Consider the following 25,478-nt stretch of genomic DNA (forward strand, 5'->3'; position numbering starts at 1 on the left):
AATGTGTTTGTGATCAAAGGTTCGGACACCTTAAATTCACTGTTTTTTCATTAGTTTAAAATGTTCTGCATAGTAGATTAAAACTAAAATCATCTAAACTATTAAAAAAACAATTGTGAAGAGAAAAAAAATAAATGAGTACTTTAATACTTAGTTTATATAATCTATGCACAAAAAGTTTTACTAAAATAAAAAAAAAACATTTATTGTTTAAATACCACACTGATCAAATTGTTGCAGAGGTCTCGAAACAGATATGTATTAAATATTTTAATTAGCCATAAAATACAAATAAAAAAATAGAATAATTTATTAAATAAAAAAAATACATATATATTCTGTTGCACTGTCCTGTGCATCTAATCTTATGTATTATTTTTATTAATTTGAGAATAGGAAAAAAAGAGAGAGAATAAACTGACAATAATGATGGATAAAGACAATTGAAATATGGGTTTTGAATTATTTTTCAGAATAAAAATATTTAAAAATCTATACACAACGTTTTTACTTAAACTGTAAATATATATACTTTTAATTATATATTACGTTGTTTAATTATCTCACTGATCTGATGTTGCGGAGGTCTCAAAAACTCAGAAACGATTAAATTAATATAATAAAAGGAGTGTTATGAGCTGTTCGGTCGCTAGATGTCGCCAAAACAGCGCACAGCGCTCTGAGTGCTGTAAAACAGTGCCGCCGGGTGTCCGTACTCACTACTGTTCACACTGCAGATAGTGTGTGTGTGTGTGTGTGTGTGTGTGTAAAGGAGGAGGAGTAGGAGAAATCAGCACCAGAAGAGAGAGAAGATCAGGGGAAGAAGTGGTGGTCGTGCTCCTCCTCCTCCTCCTCCCTCCTCCGTCCTTTACGCCACTACTCGTTCTTTTCACCCGGCCCAGGAGCTCGTTTCAGCGGCTGCGCAGTGCTGCTGATCCGCGGTAAGGAGAGAGGAGCCATGGGGGGCGAGAGAGCGCCGGTGGCACCGCAGCAGCAGCAGCAGCAGCTTCAGTTCTTCTCCTCAGCTTCAGAATAAACCAGCTGGACCTGGAGGAACCTCGTGGAGAACTGGAGGGGTAGTGTGTAAGGAAAGTCTGGGTGTTAGAAAGACTTTTCTCCTTCTTCTTCTTATTTTTCACCTGTAGCCAGTTAGTTCTATCTGAGGAGGATCCCAAAAACTGGAATACATGATGAAATTTAAGCCAAACCAGACAAGGACGTACGATGGGGAGGGCTTCAAGAAACGGGCGGCATGCCTGTGCTTCAAGAACGACAGGGAAGACGAGGTGGGTGGTGCCTTTTCCCATAAAAACTCAAGAATCTGGCTCTTTAATTGGAATTCTCCATTCCACCTTAAATAGTAAAGCAGCAGGCGTCAGAACGCGACTACTGCTGCCCCATTTAAGGTGGAACGGAGAATTCCAATTAAAAAGCCAGCTCAGGCTCATCCACAGCCTCAAAACAAGAACAAATGCATATCAAGTTCCCTCCGCTTCTGCTTGAGTGCCTAATCAGGGTCTGTCACTTTTATAGACGCATGTCAGACATTGGACAAGCTGTTTTGGCTCACCAGTCCTACCACTGGAATCCCATTCACCTAGGTTAGCTGGTTTTGGCAGTAGCAGTGGTCACTACTCAGCTCAACTTTTACATTAGCTAGCCAACAACACGTGCGCACGAGGAGAGTGAGCACAGGCTGTGTACATTAGCTACCTTCATACCCAAAGAACAGCTGAAATATTCAAAATTAAAGTGTTTTTACATGTAGTTGGCATTCTGGTCTTAACTTTTCAGCTCTAACATAGACATTTATTAGTTCATGTGAACCCATTTCCCTGTCAAGACAACTATTTTCCCATAAATGATAGAGAAAACAATATTATTGTCATTTTAAGATTCAAGTTCATGCCCTTGATTTTAGAGTTGGGCAGTATGATACATTGTTATTTTATCTTATTGTGATTTTTTTTTTTTCATATTTTTTTTGAGCCTATCAAATCATCAGTGCCTAAAGAACACTCACTAAATTGTACACTAAATTGCAGAAAGCACAACCTCACTGTCTCAATTTTTAATTTGTTACATGACTTGAACACACAAACTGTCCCTTAATCTGTGTCCAATAAGAAGTCTTCAAAATCACCTTAAATAAAGTTGCTGTTTTGGGTATACGTGTTTTTTTTATTATTGGAAAACAACAAATTAGTCCAGTTTAATTGGATTAAATTTAATTGCAGTAAATTAAAAACACGTATTACAATAAATATTGTGTATTGTAACTTTAAAACATGTCTTTAAAACATACTTTGCATATCGCTCAGCTATATGTGATATAATGTTTGTTATATTATAATTATGCAATTACACAATTTTTATTTGGTATTATATCATATGCAACAATATAGAAATATACAAAAATAGTCTGGAGTAACAGTATAATACAGATTATAAAATAAAGTTTGTTTTCTTTAGGTACCAAATCTAAACACAGAAGGGACATAACATCATAGGAAGTCCAGTTGTAAAGGTAAAAATCTAGAAGGAATTTTTAGGTGGCCTTTTCCAGATACAATTGTAACCATTTGTCAATCTTCCTAAACCACATATTTTTGGAGGGAATAGCTGTTTTTGACTGTAATAACTAAAAGTGTTGTATTTTGAAATGCTAATGGCGAGTGGAGTTGGGCTATGCATCAAAAGTTTGTACACATGATCATGTTACACTACATCCGAAGTCCAGTTCACTCCAGATTTCTCCTTCAAGTTTTAATATCCCAAATATAAACAGCAAAATACCATTTCATTCATTGGCACTTTCATGGGTTTTTATCAAACGTTTTTATAAAAAAAAATATATATATAATTTTCTTCTCCTTAAAAATGAACCTAATAAGCAGTTGTAAATTTGTTTAGTACTATTACAGAACTATAAACCATCCAGATATGGCACTGAAAGCCAGCAGTTTGCTTTGTTTCTTTTTCTGTCCTGATAATTTTCTATTAAAGCCTCTAATAGCCAGACCATCATAGGTTCTGTGAATTAGACAACCTGGACTGACATCTGGATCTTGGTTGAGGATCTTGGAGTTTCTTTGCCATTCTTGGTCTACAACTATACTGCATGGCAATATTTATTATTATTGTGGGAATTTCCATTATGATATGCCATAATATTAACTTATTGTGGACATTATCAGTATTTGTTTTTCACAAGTTAAGGTAAAGCTAAATGTTTCCCACAGTAAACAACTGAAATGTGCTTTCAGTGGCACTGAATAAGAACATTATGGCTGGATGGACATTGTTACTGACAACAGGCCACCTATCTAATGATAAGCCAAAGCTTCACTGCCTACAACCAAAAGATACACCCTTTGTAAGCTGACAAAGATAACGCACCTTAAACCTCGTGTTATGAAGCTCAAACGTATTTTTTTTCCTTCTTTTCATTAAACATTTCGATTTCATGTTAAAAGGTGCTACTTTTATGAAATATGAGCTTTTATGTAGCACTGTAACTTGTACTAACAGCTTCACAAAAAGAGAGAATAGTGCGTCTGTCATGACTGGTCTGAGATAGTAGAATAGCCTTTGATATGTGTCCTGCTACTCACCTTCCGCTCTCTGCAGTCTTTACAGACCATGTTGATCCCCACCTTCCCACCCATGACCTCTCGTTTCTTTTATTTGTTCACGTTCAGTCTGATACAGTTAAACCAGCCAGTTGTTATCCTGATTGTGAAACTTTTATACCTTAAACGAATCTTTGTTTCTAGTACATAGAAGATATTTTATAGTAGTTTAGGAACACAGTTAACAATGACATGAACAGCAGCCTGAAAAGTCCACCCTTCAGAACCCCCAAATCAAGTATGTGTCTTTTTTTACATGGTGAAATTTCAAATAAATACACATCCCTACTTTAAAAAGCAGTTTCTATTTTTCCTGCAGTCATATCTGATAAAGGGTAGGCTCATTTTGCTTAGGTAAGTAGAACGATATGGACAAAAATGGATGATATGGCCAAGATTTATATTGCAGTATAATATAATTCTTATATTTAAATAAGCATGTCACAGAAAAACTGCCAAGAACACCAACAAAGGATGTCTGTACCAACTTTTCAGTTCAACTTTCCATGTAGTGTGCCCTGTAATGAATGTCGGCAAGTAACAGATGCTGTACATAATGCTAAAAGTTAAAAATGTTTTTAAAAATGTTTAAAGATGTGAAACGTGTCTAGAAATCACATTTTTTAGCAATGTACATTTTATATTGATACTAAATTATTGTCCACGCTAGTAGAAATAATGGACAACAAATTCAGTGTCATGAAAAATGTGCACCACTCTGCATTTATCTTCACAAGTTCTTCCGCAGCTGATTTTTATGAAGGCAGGTATTGAAGAATAATTTGGTGTACTGTGTAGAGAAAACCTCAGGTCAAAACCACATGGTGTGCTTTTGTCTATGTTTAGAAACTTGTGGATCCGTGGATCGGTCGTAACACCAGCACAGAAAGTTATGAACAGTCATCCCACAGTCAGAGCTGCTGAAAAAGACGTCACATTTCAGACCGTGTGAAATAGAGTGCTCACAGCTGTGTGTTGTGTTGCATCTCACAGAAGGTCAGTAGAGATTTTACACTGTGGAAAGTAAAGTTGAGGTGTACTGTAAAAAGGATCGAATGAGCTGTGAGCGCAGTGAACGCATGCGGTTCTTCACTTTTAAAAGTAAACATTCTGAGGTGTCCTGTTACAAAAATGACCCTCGACGGTGGAAGACTCAAGAGGGGCTTCTGGTGGCATGGGAGCCTTGAAGCCTGAATATTTGGCATAGCAAAAGGGTACAATCCTCCAGGTCTCCTCCATGTGATTGGGAAAGAGAGGAGAGGGGGCAGCAGGGGAAGCAAGTTACACTATGTGCTGAAGCACCAAGTGACCTATCAGCAGCAATTTATAGAAGTGGAATGAAGCCAGTGGCTGTCCCCTGACAGATTCCCATTTCCACCTTCTATCAGTCTTCTCCTATTCTCATCTCTTCTCGTCTTTTCTCATCTCTTCTCATCTTTTCTCATCTCATTTCGAGTATCTTGTTCCTTTTCTACTTTTCCTATTAATTTTTGTGCATTTTCTTCCCTTTCCTTTCTTTTCTCATACCTTTTGTCATCTTCTTGACCTTCTTGTATCTTCAGGTCAATTTTTTCTCATCTCTTTTCATCTTATCTCGTATCTTCTCATTGTTTCTCTTCTCATTCAAACTTTTTTCTCAACTGGTCTTCCCTTGTCCTGGTTTTCTTGTCTCTTCTATTTTTTGTGTTTTGTGTCTTTTTCGTCCATCTTATCACTTCCCATCTAGTGTTAGCTCCTGTTCTCAGAGCTTCTTATTCTAGTATTTTCTTTTTCCTTTAAATGTGTTTCTCATAGTGTGTCTTTTTCACCTTCCCATCTTTTCTTCTTTTTCTCTTCTTTCTCTGTTTCTTGTCACACTTTTTTCTTTTCTCATCCTGTCATTTCATATCACTTTTTGACTCTTCTTTTTGTACCTTTGTCTTTTTTTCATCCCTTCTCTAATCCTCTCATTGCTTTTTGTTCCTTCTGTACTGTACTTTTCATCAAATTCTGTTCTCTACACTTCTTGTCCTTTTCATTCTCTCTTTACTCTCCTCATTCCGTCTGTACTTCCCTTCCTGTTTCTTCTCATCTGTTCATGCTCTTTTTCTACTCATTGTTCTGTCTATTTTTCATCCCGTCTCTAATCTTCACACTTATTGTTTCTTACATACTTTTCTGTTTTTTTTTACTTTCTTTTTCTCTTTTCCTCCATTCTTTGCTGCTCTTCTCTTTTATCTCTTTTTTGTCTATTTCTTGTCTCATCACTTGTCTCTTTTTATTTTTACGTTTGTATTTTATATTAATTTCTCCTCCTGTTTTTTCACTTTTTTAACCTTGTGTCATTACTGAACGAAAGGCACATTAAACCTCTTTCTCTAGACACTTTTAATTTGGTCACGTAGACCTCTACTTTCTTACTTATTTAATCACAGCTGATAATGCTGATGTTGAGTGCTGTGTCTCTTCTCAGTACTGTTTATGTCAAAATGTCCCTGTTGTGTACACACTGGAACATTGCAGGTGCCTTTGACATGGATGTAACACAGTAAATTCATCAGTTAGTTAAACTTAGTTAATTTAATCCCCTTCCCACTTTTTGGCCATCCATCATAAATTCATATTCTGAAATTGTCATTTGTTGTCTAGGAAAGGTGTAGCCAAAAAAGTTACTATTAAGACTCAGTCAGAGCACACATTTTCTCGTATATGGTTTATTATAGGACTGGATGATATGGTAGATGTGCCCAAATAATAACAAACAGCATAAATTCATTATTGCATATGGTTTTGTTTACATTTATTTTCAAGGAATTCTAAATTGTGCAAACACAATTAAGCTTGTAGGAAAACATAATTTTAATGTAGCTGTTGTTTAAGAATAGCAAGCAGTATCCTTCAGCCTTACAAGCACTTTATGTTAAACAGGAAACAAAAATAACCTCCTTTTACTTCAGTTAAGAAAAAGTGTAAAATATTAAAATCACATTAAAATAGTAACTGATCTCTACTGATAATTTTCTGTGCAGTTGATTTAAAAAAATGTTTATTGATCACAGGGCAAATCGATCCGATCTTCCAGAGGAAGGCCTGTGTTAACCTCTTTTGTTTACTGTCCATTCAGAGTGTACGTGCCTGACATCACTGTCCAGTTAAGCTTTCTCTTCTCATGCAGAAAGACAACTGCTGATCCCATGCTTTTCTAAACACTGTGCGTGTGGTTTGGCATTGGGCTGGGCCTCTGTTGTTCCTCAGCTCATTGGTCCAGACAAGGCAGCCTAACTTGCCAGTTTGCTGTCCAGTATTGGTGTAGTACCAGTATTGGGCTTAGTAACAGGCTGAAATAAATAAGCACAGTGGCGATGCACATGCCACTAGAGAGGTGATATAGCGAGAGTGAAACATGCCGCACCCAACGTCATTTTTATGACTTAAACCAGCACTATGTAGCATTTTTACCTTTACATTGCAGCTTGGGTTAGCATGCACATAGTCAGCATGACCCATTGCTACTTTTTAGCCACACGGAGGGTACATGTAGGTTAGGTGTAGGTTTATTGCAGCAGCATAAATTGGCCTTTATTCTAACATATCAGTTCACATACTTCCTTGTGTAAGTTTTTTTTCCCGGAATGCATTTCCTTCAGGATAGGCTTCAGCCCCCCCCCCCCCCCCCTCTTTTCCCGTGACCCTGACGGATACAGCGGGTATTGACGATGAATGGATGTCCTTCAGGTCAAGCCCATAAGCAAGAAATACCAATTCTTCATAATGTTGCTTTAAAGATGCAGTATACAATTCAGAGAGGGTTAACAAGCTGTTAATACAGTTGCTGCCACGATGCAAATAATCGTGATCTATTTATCACCAATATTCGTAAACTGGACAAAAAATACCTTCCAAAAAGAAAAAAATCATCTATCAAGCATGAATGGAGCAACAGCCTTATCCCTTTTCATGCTTTTCAGAGGTCACTCCATCATTCAAATGCCTCTGAAATGGTGAAAATTGCTAAAATCGGAAAAATGGATAAAAGTTAGTTTTTATGGCTAGAATTCTTTTTTTTTGTGAGGAAATGGAAGGAATACAAGTTTTACTCCACAGTTGTAAGAGTTGGGACCTTTCTGATCACTACAAAGCTTCATTAGAATGTTCCATTTGTGTGTCCAACAGACTACTGTGAAGGAGTCTTCATAGGACAGTCCTACTGAAGCTCTACCCTATGTAAACTTTGGCATAGGATTTGGAACTCTGCTAGTGTTCACACACGTCTTTACCTTGCTCCTGCAATTGTCTAGAATGGTGTTGTGTGGCTCAGTCTGATTTGTATGCTCCTGTTTGTTTCTGAGTAAAAACATCCGATTTTCAGAGAGCAAGAAAATATTTAGCTAATTCTATAGTCAGCGTATTGGATTGAAACCACATGTAGAGTCTTCCATTGATACAAATATGCCACAGTTTTCCCTACAGAAAATGCATTTGAGCTTTATTCCTCTTATGACATTGAGCTTCCTTTTTGTGGTACAACAAACTGGTTCAATAACAGCTGTGCCACTGTTGTCGTCATAACAGTGACCCTGCACAGTTCCAAACACACACAGTAGATTAAACCTGAACAATAGACCTAAATCACCCTTCTAGAAAGAGAGTCTGATGAATGACATTTTATGTACCGACTCTTAACTGATTTTTTAAAAGCTAATTAATTATTGACTGCAGTTATTGCAGTTGTTATTTTAACTGGTTGAATAAAGTGCTTGGGGGTGTATCAGTTGCTAAAATATTTACTGTAAAGTGCTCTAAACCCAAAGGGATTCTTGGAATGTCTGTGGGTGATGAGGCTTGTTGTGGGTACATCCTTGTTATCTAGCACTGTTTACTGTGAGCTAAAGTTCTCTCCAAAATCCTGTCGCGTTGGTTTCGGCACTGCCGTTTTAGTGGGAATGTCACACTCGGACACATGCCCCTTGAACATTTACCCCCTGACCTCATACCATAAACACTTTCTCCTTTTGAGCCTTGAGTTGTAATTGTATAACTTGCTAATGCAGGGGGACGGTTCTCCAAGTTCACAAAAGATCCGTGGCGGTGCAGAAATGTGTTGACTTGCAATCGCATGTATTCACTGAGTACATTTGTTGCTAATTTATTGTTGGAAGTTGTTTGGTGGAATCTAATGATTTATGGGCGGCAGCTCCCTGTGGAAACATAAATGCCACAGTGTTAATGAAATGCATTAGACTAGAGCAGCGGCACATTTGGCATGGAGAACTCTGCCCTGGGTCAGTGTTACAGCTGATATGTTGCAGGCAGGCTTTAGCAATTTGTTTTTAATTACAAGAGATTAATTAGAGGTAAACGCTGTATCTTTATCTTAAATCATAAAATGAACTGTCATAATGAAATAATCACAATAATACACTCATTGTTTTATATTGGCACTAGCGTACAGACCAATGCCAATGTATTACATCATACCATAGTTTTGTTATGACATGTTATGAGACATTGTTATGACACTGTATTGTATGATTTTAAGATGAAGGTGAAAGGAAAACAAAATATTCCACATTATTTAATGTTGCACAGATTAAATCACTCCCATTTTATTAGACTGCTAAAACAACATCATCACTGCTAAAACAGAATCATCAGACTCAAACTACACAATCTACCCTACTTCTTAGAGTAACTGTAACTGTAGTGTAAAATGTATTTATTTTTTGTCAAATTCCACAATGTGGACACCTTAATTAGTATGCCTTTAGTAAAATCACAAATAAATATCACAGCTTTGTGTTGAAACTGGCTCTTGTAGAAGCTAGCTTCTTTTCATCTTCATTTTCATTTCTCTGTGCAATCATTTTAGTGCCTCTGGCTGCTACACAAAGCCCAAGCATGATATTGCAGTGGGTTTTAGAAGAATTAATGGTCTACTTAGCTGTCATATTGGAAATCTCGATGCCTTTCTGGCGCACCGATAGCACACAACTGCTATCTGATTGTGTTCTGTATCTGTACTGAGGCCTTGACTTCCACAGTTCCCCTTAACTTTCATAAGTCTTAATTAAACTGGTTTTATGTGTTTATATTGTCCTTGCTTCATACACAGTTGGCTACCTAAATATACTGTTAGCTGCATAGAGGAGCCAGAGAACAACTTGGACTCAGGGATTATCAGCTGATTGTTCCTAATGACAGTTCCTCACCTGGCGTATCATGCTAATTGAAGATGAACCGATAATTAGATAACCATGTTCTTTACATATAGATTTATTGTCTATATTTTTGTTTATTTTGGAACATGGATTTATGTATGGTTTTTGTTTTCATCATGATAATCTACATACCTTTACCATTTGCACTGAAGTTGTATGAAAGGCTTTATCTGACGTAAATTTATATTTTTATATTCTCTCCACACTATTAAAACATTCTAATCCCAGTAGTTCTGCATCTCTGTGTGACGCCGGTTGGTTTTAGCTCCTCATTAGAACTGGGGTCAGTGTGGTCAGCCTAGTGTAAAGAGATGAGAATAGAATAGACAGATGTCATATTTAGGTACTAGAGGGACATTAGTGCGATTGTTTGTCTCCATTAAGGAGGGTGAAAGATAAGGGTGTCCAGAGGGCGGAATAGTGTGTGAAATCAGAGAATCATGGATTAAGTTGACTCTTAATGATTGAGGAGGGGAGAGTGTTTGCCAGCTTTGCGTGGATGTAAGTGTTTCCACCTTGGAGCATTTGTCTCAGAAGGTCAGCGGTGGCAAAGCTGTGTGAGTCTTTGTGTTCTTGCTTTAACCTAATTGCCCCTATATATCAGTATTTTTGTCAATATTTTTAGAGTTAGTGGTACAATTCATACCAGATCATTTGGTTGATTTTTAGGGGTTTATTTTCAGATTTTGTTGCTTTGCTCAAAAAATATTGTAGCACAATTGTTGTAATTTATCACTTTTTCGCATATTATGTTACCTTAACTTCTCTATTTCAAGTTCAGAAGTTCTATTACAGGTTAAGAAGCTTATTTCGTACACTTTATGTTGATGATTTTAGGAGTGGAGTGAGTGCTGGTTAGGTGTGGTAGTGTTCGCAGCAGAGAATATACTCCAAAGCAAGATGAAGACAACTGTTTTTTTTCTTTATTAGCCAAGGTAGCTCCAAAACTAACCCATACAAGAGGAAGATTTAACCTAACTGAAACAGTGTGTGCTGAACTCTAAGTAGCAGCCAATTAGAAGCCCCTCCCCCATTAGATTGAACACACCTGGTGCTCATTCCCTTAATTACGTCTCTGATTGGCTGCCTGGCTGGCCTTCCTAACATCGCCGCCCCCAAATATGCAATGCATATTTGATCTGTCCAGAGGTGTTCTTCATTCATTGTTGTGGTATTCTGGAAGAGTGACTAAATGTGCAACAGGTCGAATGTAACGTCGATCCTTCACTTGAATCTCTGCAGTCCTCACTCTTCCGTCTGGTCCAGGTAGTGTCTTTATCACTCTGCCTATCAGCCAGAGTGCTCGAGGTAGTTGTGTGTCTACAATCATAACCACGGACCCTGATGACAGGTTCTCTGGGTCTGATTGCCACTTCTGTCGTGTCTGGAGTCCTGGGAGATAATGTTTGACGAAACTGGACCAGAAGTGGTCGGTCAGCACCTGACTCTGTCTCCACCTCCGCCGCCCCGTGAGCTCAGCAGGGGAATACATTACTTGTGGCAGTGAACTGTCGTGCCGCCCCATAAGGAGCAGGTTTGGGGTCACTGGGTCCAGATCAGCGATGTCAGAAGATACATATCCTAATGGCTTGCTGTTTAGGATTCCTTCCACCTCTACAAGCACTGTGTGCAGTACCTCTTCAGTGAATAGGTGGGAGGTGACTCTGTAGGTTGCACCATACAAATCGGAGCAGGGGCCTGTCTTCAGGTAGAAGACGTACCTGGTGAAACATCCCTCGGATGTCACCACTGACTGCTACAGGCTTCTCTCGGAAACGCAACAGCACTCCTATGAGTGAGGGACCTAAAGCTGGACCAGGCAGCAGGTAGTCATTGAGATTATGGCCTCTGAATTTAAATGAACAATTGAAGACCACACGGTTTTTTCCATTATGTTGAACCATATGGTGAGGAACAAACCATGATTCTCCCTCTGTAGTGGCTTCTTCTGCTGACAGCCTCCGGACGTAACCTGCTTTCTCTAGCTTCGTAATCTCCTCATTGTATGCTGTTGCTCTATCTGTGTCCTTTGACAGGCGTCTCTCTACACCCTGGAGATTGAACATCACTGCTTCCTTAGGGGCTTGAAGGAAAGGCATGTCCTTTTTACGCAGCAATGGAGTGGCGTAGCAACTTACACCATCAACCTGAACTAGGGCTGGGGCGACGCGTCGACATAATCGACGTCATCGATTACAAAAATACATCGATTTGCATAACGTGCGTCGGCGCGTCGTAAACATGGCGGCGCCTGTGGAGAGCATTAGAGGTTAGATTGGGCCCAAAAATTCCAACTGGCTGTTTTCGGGCTGTTTTAATGAGCGAAATGTGATCAGAATTATGTTAATTAACACGGTAACATAGAAGCATAGAACTATTATTTAATTAAAATGATTTTTAAGAACAGCTAAACACAGTTCTGCAAGTCAAACGCGGAGGAGTTCACGTGCGAGAGACACAGAGAGAGAGAGAGGGAGAGAGAGAGAGAGACAGAGAGAGACAGAGAGAGACAGAGAGAGAGAGAGATTTGCGTGTTCTGGTGAGAACTACTCACAGGTGAAGGTTCTCTTTGATCTCCTCGTGCTCATATTCTAGTCCCATTCATAATTCTGCAGCTCCCTCAGTGTTTTCTGCCGTATTTTGCGGCTAGCGCGAGCGCTTACAACTGACACCGCGGACCGCGAGGTGCCGCCGCGTTTGTGCCGAATCCGACTCTCTGCTGAATCTGACTCCCGCTTCGCGGACAGAATCGGCACAACACCCCCGCTGTAGAACTGCGGTAGTGAAAACAGCGCTTATAAATAAATTAGTTTAGTTTCACTTTCAGTTTTCGTTATTTTTTTTTTAAATAAAAATATAATTAAAAAACAGACGCCTACATCTCGGACTATTTTCTGGAGCCCGGGTCGGATTTACGGGCGGGCCTCGGGTCATGTCGGGTTCGGGCAGAGAATCTAAGCTCTAGAGAGCTTGGACTCCGGAGAGCAATCTCCAGCTACAAAAAAACGCCAGCGGGCATCTAAAGTTTGGGAGCATTTCACGCAAAAGGGCAACAATGTGGTCCTCTGCCATACGTGCAAAAGGAGCACTTGAAGCGCAAACATCCAGGAGCACTATGTCAACAGGGTCACACAGTAAGTTACCGTTTACATCAGGGTCTCCGCGGGTGTCCTTAAAAAGACTTAAGGCTGTCTACCAAAGGTTTTAAACCTGCCACAGGCAGAAATTATACATTTTTGGTTTATATTTGTGCATGGCATTTCGCAGTTTCCAGAAACAGTAGCATTATTCATAAGTTCAGGTGTTTAGCTAAGCTAGCTGCCTTAAGTTATTTTAGCTAGCGCCGTCGGCGCTGCGGTGTCACACCGTTTTCTGTCACCGTCGGAATTTTGTGACCAGTGCTCACGGTTATGAGCGTTCATTGGCAAAACGGAAGCTTTCTATACCTACACCTTACCCTCAGCCCTAAACTGAACCGTTTTGGCCAGTCGGGGTAAACATTAGAAACGAACACGTTTCGAATCGGCCAGTGCACCGGTCTGCTGAGAACTACTTGCCAGTGGTCACAAAATCTAGCGGTCACAGAAAACAGTGCAACACACGGTTGTGGTGTATGGGAGCTTATCCATTTTTAGCGTTAAAGATCTAAACAACGTGCTGTACATCTAAGTGATTATAAGTGTGGGGTTTGGTTTAGTAGGCTTGTGTTGTTGTTGTTGTTGTTGTTGTTGTTGTTGTTGTTGTTGTTATATATAAATATAGTAATTTATCGTTTGCTTTAAAACGTAAAATAATTATTTAAATATGTTTCTCAATGAATAGATTAGTCGACTAATCGAAAAAAATAATCGTTAGAATAATCGTTTAAAAAATAATCGTTAGGGACAGCCCTAACCTGAACCCTGATAGTCTTAGCTTGCAACATGTCTAGAGCCTCTTGGTCTTGCCGTGACCGAGTCACCTGCTTCTCACTGCGGTAAGGAATTACGTCAGCCTGCCACAGTTTCTCAACATTCCTGAACAGTTCGGCCATTGGAGAAGTGACTGCTATGTGGAGGCACTGACTTGGCTGTAGCTGCTCTTTCAGTATTTGGGCAGGACCTTGCAGGGTCCACCCTAGTCTGGTTCGAATAGCTGCCGGACCTCCATCTGGACCTAGACGAACTGGTTCGATAGGGGTAATGAGGTGGGTATGGTCTGCCCCAATCAGTAAAAGAGGATGTGCTTTATGAATAGGCTGCAGGGGAAGACCTTCCAAATGAGGATATTTCTGTTGGAGGGAAGCAACAGGGTACGAATGCTCAGCTAGACTCAGCTGCTTTGAGGTGAATGCTTGACGGATCAGGTAACTCTTACGAGGATAAGTAGCAGAAGAGATTCTGAATGAGACTGAGTTCCCTGAAATTGTACTCACATCCTGCCGTACGGTTCTGAGTGCCAGTGTCTCGGCTGGGCCCTTCAACTTTAACTGTTGGGTGGCTAGGGATATCGAAGCCTGAGCTCATGACTTTAGGATTTTTGGCTTTGGACTGACCTTCATGGTCCTGACACCAAGCTTCGAACTTGAGCCACTCAGCTAAATGCAGTAGTGTGTGGACAGTATTCTCTCCATTGTACATATGCCTCCGGAAAGAAGCTCGCAAGTCAGGGGGTAGTTTGGTAAGCAGCCTAGCCACATGTGAGCCGCACTGCAATTCTACTTCTCCTTCAGGACCTAGGGTTTTCAGAAGGCCTACCAATGCTTGGATCTGCAGAGCGAATCGTTCAAATCCTTCCGTATCTCCTGGCCGGAGGTCTGGTGAATCCACGACTAGAGCTATCTTGTTAAGAGCCAGCTGATGAGGTTTACCAAACCGCTCTGTCAAGGCAGCCATCGTGTCAGAGTATGGGGATGGTGAGTTCAAGTAAGAATCAGCTATCAGGTAAGCTTCTAGCTTTAAATGATCCAGTAGCACTTGATACTTGAAGAGCTCTGAACTATCCTCTGGCAGTAAATTAATCAGAGCAAGCCTAAGGCGAGCAAACTCACTTGGATCTCGATTTGAAAAGTTTGGAATGGTAGGCTGCGGACCTCTATAGGAGAACTCCTGCCTAGCAACGCTGATCTGCTGGCCCATCTGGGCTGGCAGGGTAAGGTGAGGCTGAGGATTAAAGGCAGGTGTGTGAACAGAAGCAGCTAAAGGAGTAGTGGTCAGAGGGACTTGAGGTAAAGGTTTGCTAAGTGCCGTGTCATCATGGGAAGGGCTAGTCTTAGAAGGGATCTGCAACTGTGGAGATCCAGCTGGCTGACCAGTGATGACTGGTGTAAACTTCCTGGGTGAAGGTATGGGTTTAGGCTGAGGAGCTGGCTTTAGAGCAGTTACCACCGACCTTTGATAGATGGTTCTAGGACTAGGGACTGGATTCACTGCAGCAGGAGAAGGTAACTTTGGTGTGGAAGGTTTCTGCATCAGCAGTGTTTGTAAGTGGTTTTGAGCCTCTCTCAGTCTTCTGAGCTCCTGTGTCATAGCCCTTTGAGTTTGCCAGAGCTGTCTATTCTCTTGCTTAAGGTCATGCACAGCTAACTGGTATCTAAGCAGGTCACTGGCGCCATCTACTGGATCAAGAGTATGCTTAACTTCTTCCAAGGCTCTGATATAGCCACCATGGTTCTCTATTTGTCTTCTGCCCTCAGATTCAATTCCGAATTCAATTTCCTCATCACTATGGGAAGTCTGACTCATTGTAGGTAAAGTATATGTGCCTGCAGCGGACATATATTCTTCCATCCCATCTGACTGTCCTTCTGGCTCTTGTATATGTTGAGCTATGTGAGCATGAGACATTGATGCTTTCAGTGGCTGTCCTACCTCATAGTCGGCTAAATACGCTGGCTGACGAGAAACTCTGCGTGGTCTTGCCTCTGGTGACTGGTACTCCGTCATCCTGCCTGCTGTAAACACTCTATCCGGCTCGAAGGACCACTTTGTTAATGATTTTAGGAGTGGAGTGAGTGCTGGTTAGGTGTGGTAGTGTTCGCAGCAGAGACTATACTCCAAGCAAGATGAAGACAACTGTTTTTTTCTTTATTAGCCAAGGTAGCTCCAAAACTAACCCATACAAGAGGAAGATTTAACCTAACTGAAACAGTGTGTGCTGAACTCTAAGTAGCAGCCAATTAGAAGCCCCTCCCCCATTAGATTGAACACACCTTGTGCTCATTCCCTTAATTACGTCTCTGATTGGCTGCCTGGCTGGCCTTCCTAACACTTTATATTTTAGAAATGTAAGGTTTTGTGTAGAATCATGAAAATAAGATATTTAAGTGGTGCCTTTTCTGGTTAAAGGGTTTTGGCAGTCAAGGAATGGGGCGTTGTTGTCAAGGTGGCTGCCCTGATTATAAAGTGCTGCAGGAAACCTGCATCTAGTGGCAAAAAGAACCATATACAGCAAGAATCATATACACCTTGCCTGTAATTATTATTATTAGGTTTGGGTTCGTAAATACTGAAAAGTGAAATTACGATGTTATGACTACACAGCAGTAAAATAAACAAATAACATAGTGTTTGCTGAGTTAGTCATTGTTTGGTATTGAAACAAACAAAAAAACTTGAGACTCCAGACATGAACCTGTCAATACAGAATCTAAATCAAATGTAAATATAATTATGTAACTACTTATATTTTCTATGTTTTTGCCTGCTGAACAACAATAATTTTAAGGAATAACAAAAACTCTCAGCAGAAGTGTAATTGTATTTTTTGCCTCATTGTATCCGGATCCTCCTTACGACTAGAGTGACCGCATACTTATAATTATTGCATCAGTTATGCAATTATCAAGGTGGGTTTGGTTACTTGCTGATGGAGCTTTTCCTCTTTCTGTCTCTCTCTCTGTCTCTGTCTGTGTCTCTGTGTCTGTGTCTCTGTGTCTGTGTGTGTGTGTGTGGTTGTGTGTGGTTGTGGTACACTGTGGACAGGTGCTGCTTGTGAGCAGCAGTCGGCACCCAGACCAGTGGATTGTTCCAGGAGGGGGAATGGAGCCAGAGGAGGAGCCATGTGGAGCTGCTGTGAGAGAAGTCTATGAAGAGGTGAGCTCTCAGTCATCATTCAACCTCTAATCCCACCTCCTCAGTCTGGCAAAAAAAGATGGAAATACGGGTTATCCAGCATTATCGGCAGGGTGTGACTGCAGGTTTACATTCTGAACATGCCAGAGCTCATTTCATTCGGTCTTAAACATTGAAGTAGATCATTAAAACTGCAAACGGCATTTCATTCAGTTTCAAACTAATTTAATGACCTGTGAATACTTTACAATTTGACTGTGACCTCTGTCATCATGCACTGACGTTGACAGTTGTCTTATAATCAATGTATACATTTCATACTTCATTGTAACAAAATTCATATTCAAAAACTCCCTCGTGCATAGCACAAAGAGTTTTATTCAGTTTTGCTGCACATCATTAAATTAAAATGGCTAATTACGCTCTTTGTAATGAAATGTACGGTTGGGAAATGTATCACAGTTTGAAAAAAAAAAAAACATAATAATGCTCACCTCTGTCTGGGAATACTCAAATCTACTTTTAAATCGTGCTTTTACGCCTACTTTGTTTGGTCCAGGCCTTCAGAGTTTTCAGTGTGGTCCAATTAAAAATAGCAGGTGGGAAAGGTGTCGCAAACCATGGTCTCATTCTAAATAATAAGCTGAACCATGGTCCGGAGTGTTAGCTGCGTCAGAACAATTTTTAAGATGGTTTGGACATTTAGATAGAAGTACAGGTACTTGAAGCTCTCTATCATCAAACATTTAGCAATAGAAGAAGAAAAATAACTTGTGTTCTGCAGAAATTCGACTCCCCTTCATGTGTACATGTGTCATACAGCAGTATAGGCTCAACAAATGACACTGAAAATTCCTGTATTTACTGTAACCGTTAATTAATTATTATTTATAAAAAAGAAATAAAATAAATCAGAGGGAAATCAGTTGCACTAAATCTGATGTGTGATGCACGTGTACATAAAGAGAAGTTGGATTGTGCCAGGGAGTGAGAATTCACTACAATATCTGGAAAGCCGGCAACTCATTAAACTTACAACATGCCAAAGTCATACAGCACATCCTTCTACAAACCAATCAATGTTCAAAATAAGGTGATGATGACTGGACCTATGTGAAAACATCCTCAGAATTGTCATGTGTGACACTAAGACATTGGATAAGTACTGGTCATGGTCCACATCAAGAGTTCATATGACCACATTTCCAGGAATAAAACTGTACACTGACTCCATGTCGTACACCTCTTGGCAACTTGGTACTGCCAGCTTACTTAAGGGAGCTTTATGTAAGAGAATATCACGACCACTCCGACCACAACCATCAAAAACACTCTGAGCTAAGTTTATTGCATGCTTTCTCTACAGAGCTGCATTCCTGTGAACTTATGCCCACACCTTCTGAACTGTTTTAGAGGCTTTAGCTATGGGAGCCATGCTCATATGATACTCTGACAGTTCTCTGGGTTCTCCAAGCACCAGTGAAGTGATCTTCATCAGGAAGCAGTGGTTATGACCTTCACTGGTGACCTCCTGTACTTTGAAAGTCCAGGATTTTACAGGACTACCAGGTTTGTGGCTGATTAACAAGGCAAGGCTGTAGTCGTCATGGTGTTGGAGTGTTGGGTACGGCTGCCTCCAAAGGGGGTCAACTGTTGACAACTGTGAGACACGGCAGTGACATTTGGAGGCCGTGTCCTGTTACCATTGGCCTCCTCCATTTGATCCTGGATGAGGACGAAGGAGTCACTTCTAAACTCTGAAGGCTCATGACTGTGTCAGTGTGAGCACTGCGTCTTCAGAATGCTCAGGGAAAGCCTCTCCATTGTGGAGAATGGGTCTCCAAAATTTGATGCGTTTTAATTTCTGCTGAACCCCCCCCCCCCCTTACATCAGTAATCTGCAGAGGTCTTATTACATATGAGTAATGACTTTCAGAGTAAGGCTAGACATGGGACATGTTTGGCTATATAAAGAAACGACATGTCAGTCCTCCTGCTGAAAGCTGTAGATGTCACACTTGACAGTTAATAGATAAGACAGTTAGTGTAATTAATGTCTGACCAGATGACATGGGTCTGTACATCTCTTTTACCTTGATTACATCCAACAATAATAACACATTTTCATTTAGTTGTAGTGTTTTGAAAAATGTTCAACCACTGTGAGGTTCTAAGGTTCTTGCCAGTAAACTGTGCCTACTCTTCAGTCTAGTTCTTTGTGCTGAGGGCAGCAGGCAGTCCAATGCCCTGTTCTGAAGACAGTTATGTCTACATGAACATAGGGATTTGCTGGAATGCAAAAAGCATGAACACAGCAAAGTTTCTGTCAGTTTTCCACATGAGCCAAAGTTTCCAGGTGATGACACAATGGTGATCTTTATCAGTGAACTACTCCAAAACACCCCTGGTGTGAGTAAATGTGACAAACATTCACCATTCCAACAAGTTACAAGATATGATGAATGTCTGTTTAGGTAAATTACATTTACCATTGAGTTCCCTGTTAAATCAACTATTAATTGTATGGATTTAATTTTTTTCAACCAAACAGTATATGTTGCCACTCACTGCTAGCTCTCTCTCACTACCTGACCTGCTACACATTAGCACTCGGGCATGCAGCACTGACACGGGCAGCCCGTGGGTCTGCTGCCACTGCTGATTTAGAAAATCCTAACTTTACAGGAAACTCTGCAATTTGACTTAAAAGAAATGAGCCATTGTTCAGTATATATCATTCTGTATAACTGTCTTTTTTACTTTTGTGGGCCATTAGCGCCCCAACACATGTAGATGATTCTTTTAAAAGATCATGTAATACAAACTGACATGTAACATTGAACCAACAAGGGCTTCAACACTAAGTCAAATAAATCAAACACCCAAGAATAGTTTTTTTAATTAAATTTTCATGTCTTTTATCCTAAGTAGCGTTTGTTTGAAATTTCTAGGGATCTGTTTGTCTCATAATACTTGAAGAGCTGTAACCTAACCAGTGTTTGGGACTCTTGAGAAATCCGGGAGCAGCATATAAACCTGCCTGTGAATTACAGCATTCTGCCAGGCATGGCAAGTCTCAAGGGGTTCAAGCACTACCTTCTGGAGCTTTGCCAAAGAGATGGGATGTCCCAGGGTTCTTGTGAACAGCAACGAGTGTCTAGAATATCCCGCCACCTAAAGAAACACTTTCTTAATTTCAGGATTAGATATCACTGTTAATGACTGTATATTTCAGTCTGTCATTTCCAGAGCTTTTGATTTTGGGCAGATTATCGTAATATGTGAGGGCAGAGCAGGAGAATAGCAGAGGCTCTGGTCTTGTGCCAGCAGTGCTCTCTGTGGTGATTGTTTCTGACGGTATTAGTGTTCACAGTGCTTTGCCAGTGAGGGGGCTGTTGAGGTTGCCTGCTTTTTCTGGCACATATTTATTGAACTGCAAAATAAGTGTCAAAAAAGGACACAGCCTGGGAACAGAAGCACATAGTGAACGTCTGTAAAGACACATTTGTCTGGTCATTCCAGCTTACATAACATAATCATTCTATACTGGGCCATCAGCCTGATGATGCGTTGTCCTGTGAATCCGTCAGTCAGCTTAGCCCCAGGCTGATTGGCACAGTGGGCGTGGGCCTCTCTGTAGACTGGGTAACCAGAGACTAGTCAGGTTATTTCACAAGTATTCAAGAGCTGACATGATGTTCTTATGCAAGCATGCTGGAATCCTGTCTGTGTGTTATGGAAATACACAGCTCAGGCTTCTCGGGTCATCTTCGTCTGCTTGTGTCAGGGGGCTGGCCTGACTCCAGCATGTCCGTGTGCCCATCCTCTTTTTAAGCTGCTGCGATCAGACACCTCTACTGGACAGTCTCTACTCACTCAGAGCGAGACCCATATATCTCATTTTATGATACAGCACAACCAAGGCCTAAAGGTCAGGGCTCTGCCCATTGGGTTATGCCTTTCACCTACATTGATGTCATGTGGATATGAATGTGGACCAGAGTTTGTTTGTTTTCATGTAATCCATTGTGTATTTATAAAATTTAAGAATGGATTTAATAGAATGATATGAAGCTGAAAGTTTTTGAAGCAGGCCGGTTGTGCTTTATGTGTACTGAAGAATGCAGGTGTTGTTTTTTCCACTTCCTGAGGATGTACCATGCTTATTTTTTCCCCTGTCTATTCCTGACTGAACAGGCTGGTGTAAGGGGCACGCTTGGCAGGCTCCTGGGGGTTTTTGAGGTAAGATGCCAGGCTGGATTGCATAAAGTCAGATGTTTCTTTTGGCCCTACTTGCACTTAGCTTTGAAAAATCACGAAACTATGAGAGGATTTAATATTTTACCCTGTTTTTCACATGTTTAATCACTGTTACTTACTTTAAATTACAAAATGCTTCATAAGTGAACTATTAACTATAGGAAATGTGTTTTTTTTTGGTTTGTTTCCCCCCATTTTTGTAGCAGAACCAGGACAGCAAGCATCGAACCTATGTGTATGTGCTTACAGTAACAGAGACACTGGAGGACTGGGAAGACTCTGTTAACATTGGTAAGATTCCTGCAGGACTTGCATATTTCAATATATTCCTAGAATAATATCTAAAATAATTTACCACAATCCATTGTTTGTCAGCAAAAGAAAAACAAGATTGCATTTAGTTCAGGATTTAGATACATCAGATCATGTATACACTAATTTCTTTCAGTTTTATTTGCATATGCATGCAAATGTAGGGAAAAATACTCATTAAAAAAATCTCTTTGCAGCAACTCTTTCAGAAAGCTTATAGCTTAAAGCATATTTCAGTAGTTCATTCAGGGTAAAAAAAATCACAATGGTTTAGCGTTTTCACCACATACCTCTGTGAGATTTCTGTCTGGTTGCAAAATAGAAAGTCAGGTTTATTGTAGGTTACTGAGGTTAGATGTCATCTGGTTTGTGTTGCATAGAGTCAAAAGGTAGTAAATTCGCTTGATGAAGAGAAAAAAACAAACCGTTTAGTTACTGTGTGAGAACAGTACTAAGTGAGGTAGTTTGATATTTTTCTAAATCCTAAACATGTACCCAGCTATGTACCCTCAAACATTTTGGAGCACAGTTATTATGGTTTTATGGTAGAGTGAGCATAACTTTGGAATCTTCCGCTGCTGTGTAACAAAAGCTGATATCCTGCTAGCATGTAGGAAATGAGGTCCTGATCTTTTCATTTCCCACTTGGACTTATTCCCTATCCCAACCAGCAATTCCAGTGAAAGATTATTTACCGATAGCCATGTTAAGGTATGACTCGGATCAGAAAAGAAGCGTTTCACCCTGTTTCATAAATGTTATGGATCATCTTGTCTCTGCCAAACAGACCTGCTGTTCTTTCATTTCAGATTAATGAAGGTCAGGGAAACTATGTGCCATATACTGCTGCTGTCCAGTAAAAAAAACATGTATCTTCAAAATGGCAGCCTTACAGGAGAAGGGACATTTTTTATTAAATAAAAGTCAATGTATAAAGATTGTGATTAATTTATTTACAACTTAAAACCAAATTTCTCCCCAATTTTAAAGGCTAGTTAACCAACCCACTCAATAGATCTCCCTCTCTTACTAGTAATGCCCCCCCAACACTAGGAGGGTGAAGACTAGCACACATGTTAAGTTAGGTACCGCCTCTTTTCAAACTGCTACTGATGTAGCATCACTGGGTAGCCAGAGCTCTGAGGAAATACATCAGATGCCGGTGCTGACCGACATCACATTTATCCACCCAGAGAGAGCAAGGACAATTGTGCTGATTCACTTAAATGAAAAACATTGAGGGATACAGCTGTGGAAAAAAATAAGAGACCACTTAAATGGCTGAAATAACAAAAAAGGTGCAGAGCTTTCAGACCTCAAATAATGCAAAGAAAAAAAGTTCAATATTCATCAAGTTTTAAAAGGTAAAAAATCAGTATTTGGTGGAATAACCCTGGTGTTTAATCACAGTATAATGCATCTTGGCATGTTCTCCTCCACCAGTCTTACACACTGCTTTTGGATAACTTTATGCCACACCTGATCATCCATCTTGCTCTTGAATATATTTTAGAGGTTTTCAATTTGGTAAAATCAAAGAAACTCATTAGTTTTAAAAGGTTTCTTATTTTTTTCCAGAGCTATATGTTTTTTTTTTTTTTTTTTTTTTGGACAGTGGTGAAAGGTACTTTTGATTGCTAACAGTTACTCAAAAAGAAAGAGAGTGGGCCGCACATTAAGGGTAAACTTATTTGCCACCTTCAATCAGCAAGGTTGAACTGGAGATAGGAGTCCACCAAGTGCTTGTGCTGCCAGGTTTGAGTACTGTAGCTTACTGTCAGGTCTGAATCAGCAATCAGGGCACAAGTATCCATGGTCGTATGCTGGGAAAAGCAATTTCTTGTGTAATGGTTTTACACCACAGTTTGAGGCCTTTTGCAATCATGTGGTTTAAACCTAGAAATCATACTGTGTTTCAGCATTTTTGTTATTCGTCTGGCACCATAAAAATATCTATTTGTCCACAGACAGTGTAATTCAAAACGTGAAGTATTTGTAGGTGATGTGGAAAGAGAAAACCTGGTAATCCTTTGCTCACTGCTGCAATATAAATAGCCCAGAGTTTGTTTGCCGGGAGGCGTGCCACAGTTGTTTTCCAGTCAGCGTCACTGCACTCCACTTTCCTCACTCCCTCTGCCTGGCCTCCTGCGCTCTCTCTGCCTGGACGTAGGGCTGCCAAATAGGGCATCATAACCTCAATACACTCAGAGAGGCAACGTGTGTGTGTGTTTGACTGTGTGTAAAAGAGACGTTCACAGATTAAAAAATCAAAAGTTAGAATCCCTGAATACTTCAATGTAGTTGGTATTGGAATGTGGGGAACTAGTCAGAAGCAGGTAGCATAAGCTGGACAGTTGGCAGCTAGTGCTCTGTGCTGGGTAATGGGAAAAACTTATCAGTCCCGTTAGTATTCGACTAGACAGATGAACTATCGGAAAGGTAAAGAGATTAAATTAGTTCTTACTGGTTCTATGAAGTACAGTGAATATGATCAGATTATCAAAGTGTGGCTAACAATTATGTCAGATCTGACTATAACAGCTACCTAAAAGAAAACAGCCAGAAGGTAACATAGACATTATAGCACCCTAAAACATTGACATCCAGACATCCATCCACTCCACTGTCCACAAACCTCAGGATGCCCTTAATGACATTTGTTAAGCAATATATAATATACATCAAGGAATGTAATTTTTACTTTCTTTTTTATGATAATTCGCATTGATTTATTTAACACAGAATTTATTTATTCAAAAGAATGACACAATTGTAAGGCTTACAACAGATTATGTTAAAATTAAAAACAAATTAAAAATGGGATATAAAGCTTAGGTTACAGGAACTGAAAAATATAATTTCACTGTGTTTACACATATATAACTACATTCCAACAAGAACTCAACATGTGCACATTCATATGTCATTAAAATCTCTTGTGTGTTGAAGTGTAAAATATTTCTGCACTGTTTTTTTTCCCTTAGGTCGTAAAAGAAAGTGGTTTAAGATTGACGAGGCTATCCGGGTGCTGCAGTGCCACAAGCCAGTCCACGCGGAATACCTCCGCAGACTCACCCCTCGCTGTGGCCCCACCAATGGCAACAGTCAGGAGCCCACAGCCCTGGACAACAACGCCCCCCTCCACCAAAGCACCTCACAGGACTGCACAGGTCTGCCCCGCTTACACAGATAGAACTGCCAACAGGGGGCAGCTGTGCACCACACACAGGAATTTCTCTTTGGACTGGAAAAAGACTCTTTTTGCATGTATTGTTTCCATGTTTACTATTTGAGAAATGTTTTTTAAATCGTTGAGAAATCAGAGGAGAGCCTGCCTCTGACTTTTGCCTCAAGCTTGTAGTGTGTATAGATTTTCATTTTTCTGCAAGACAGTTTGACACAGCCAAACAAGAGGATGTTGGAATTGAGCTGAAAGTGAAAGCTACAGTGACACTGGTGGACATTTCGGATCGTGATCTGTGGATGGAATTACGAAGAGGTAAAGAGAAAGAGCTGAGATGACTGCTGGATTTATAGTGTTATTTATTCATGGTTTGAGTGGTGGTTTAAAAAAATGAATCTTTAGATAAGAACAGGATAATAAAGATGTGCAAAAAAATACTTGATGTACAAATTCACAACCAAATTGCCAAAAAATGATTTTTTTTTTAAGCTATTTTCTTCCGAAAAATTCTGAAAGTTCATTATTATTTGACTGAGCTTGGTGCCTTTAAAAGCAGTCAACACTCTTACGCATCCTCAAGTTCACTGGGATGTGCCTCTGATTGCTTTAGAAGACTTTAGTGCTATTTTTTGCCTATGTTCTAAATCTAAAATGCTGTAAGTTGTTTTCACGGGTTGATCTTAAATGTGAACTCAACCTATTAAACAGCTGTTTATTAACTGCTTTCTGTGTGTCCCAACAATCTTGAAACCTATTTAATGCTGGCGACTGTGCCTCAACTTTTGTTGTTATTGTTTATAAATATCTTCTCAACAGCCCTGGATCATTGAATGGTAAAAGA

The 25,478-nt window shown here is 40.0% G+C and overlaps 2 protein-coding genes across 5 annotated transcripts in view; both read left to right on the plus strand.

The window, feature by feature from the left end:
* The first annotated feature begins 718 nt into the window (after window positions 1-718).
* Window positions 719-25,361, plus strand: nudt4a (nudix (nucleoside diphosphate linked moiety X)-type motif 4a). 4 transcript variants are annotated; one of them, XM_015606160.3, is made up of 6 exons: window positions 1,197-1,286; window positions 4,479-4,628; window positions 16,792-16,902; window positions 21,079-21,123; window positions 21,345-21,432; window positions 24,438-25,361. In XM_015606160.3, exons 3-6 carry the CDS (start codon window positions 16,849-16,851, stop codon window positions 24,644-24,646), a joined length of 396 nt encoding a protein of 131 aa, XP_015461646.2. In that variant the 5' UTR covers window positions 1,197-1,286; window positions 4,479-4,628; window positions 16,792-16,848; the 3' UTR covers window positions 24,647-25,361. The 4 variants fall into 4 exon arrangements, with proteins under 4 accessions (XP_007250621.2, XP_007250622.2, XP_015461646.2 ...); XM_007250559.4 differs by lacking the exon at window positions 4,479-4,628 and having other exon boundaries at window positions 719-1,286; XM_007250560.4 differs by lacking the exon at window positions 4,479-4,628 and having other exon boundaries at window positions 719-1,286; window positions 21,348-21,432.
* Window positions 24,841-25,478, plus strand: part of eea1 (early endosome antigen 1) — a 38,190-nt gene continuing 37,552 nt past the window's right edge. The window contains exon 1 of the mRNA XM_007250556.4: window positions 24,841-24,952. The gene's annotated coding sequence lies outside the window, so the exon portion shown is untranslated. The remainder of the gene's footprint in view (window positions 24,953-25,478) is intronic.

Source organism: Astyanax mexicanus, chromosome 9 (assembly GCF_023375975.1).
Source record: "Astyanax mexicanus isolate ESR-SI-001 chromosome 9, AstMex3_surface, whole genome shotgun sequence".
NCBI lineage: Eukaryota > Metazoa > Chordata > Actinopteri > Characiformes > Acestrorhamphidae > Astyanax > Astyanax mexicanus.

Bases quoted from the DNA above. Each gene is read 5' to 3' on its own strand.
- nudt4a (XM_007250559.4), top strand. From the start codon at position 1,188: ATGATGAAATTTAAGCCAAACCAGACAAGGACGTACGATGGGGAGGGC. The intron at 1,287-16,791 runs GTGGGTGGTGCC...CACTGTGGACAG, and splicing joins AGAACGACAGGGAAGACGAG to GTGCTGCTTGTGAGCAGCAG. The intron at 21,433-24,437 runs GTAAGATTCCTG...TTTTTCCCTTAG, and splicing joins GGAAGACTCTGTTAACATTG to GTCGTAAAAGAAAGTGGTTT.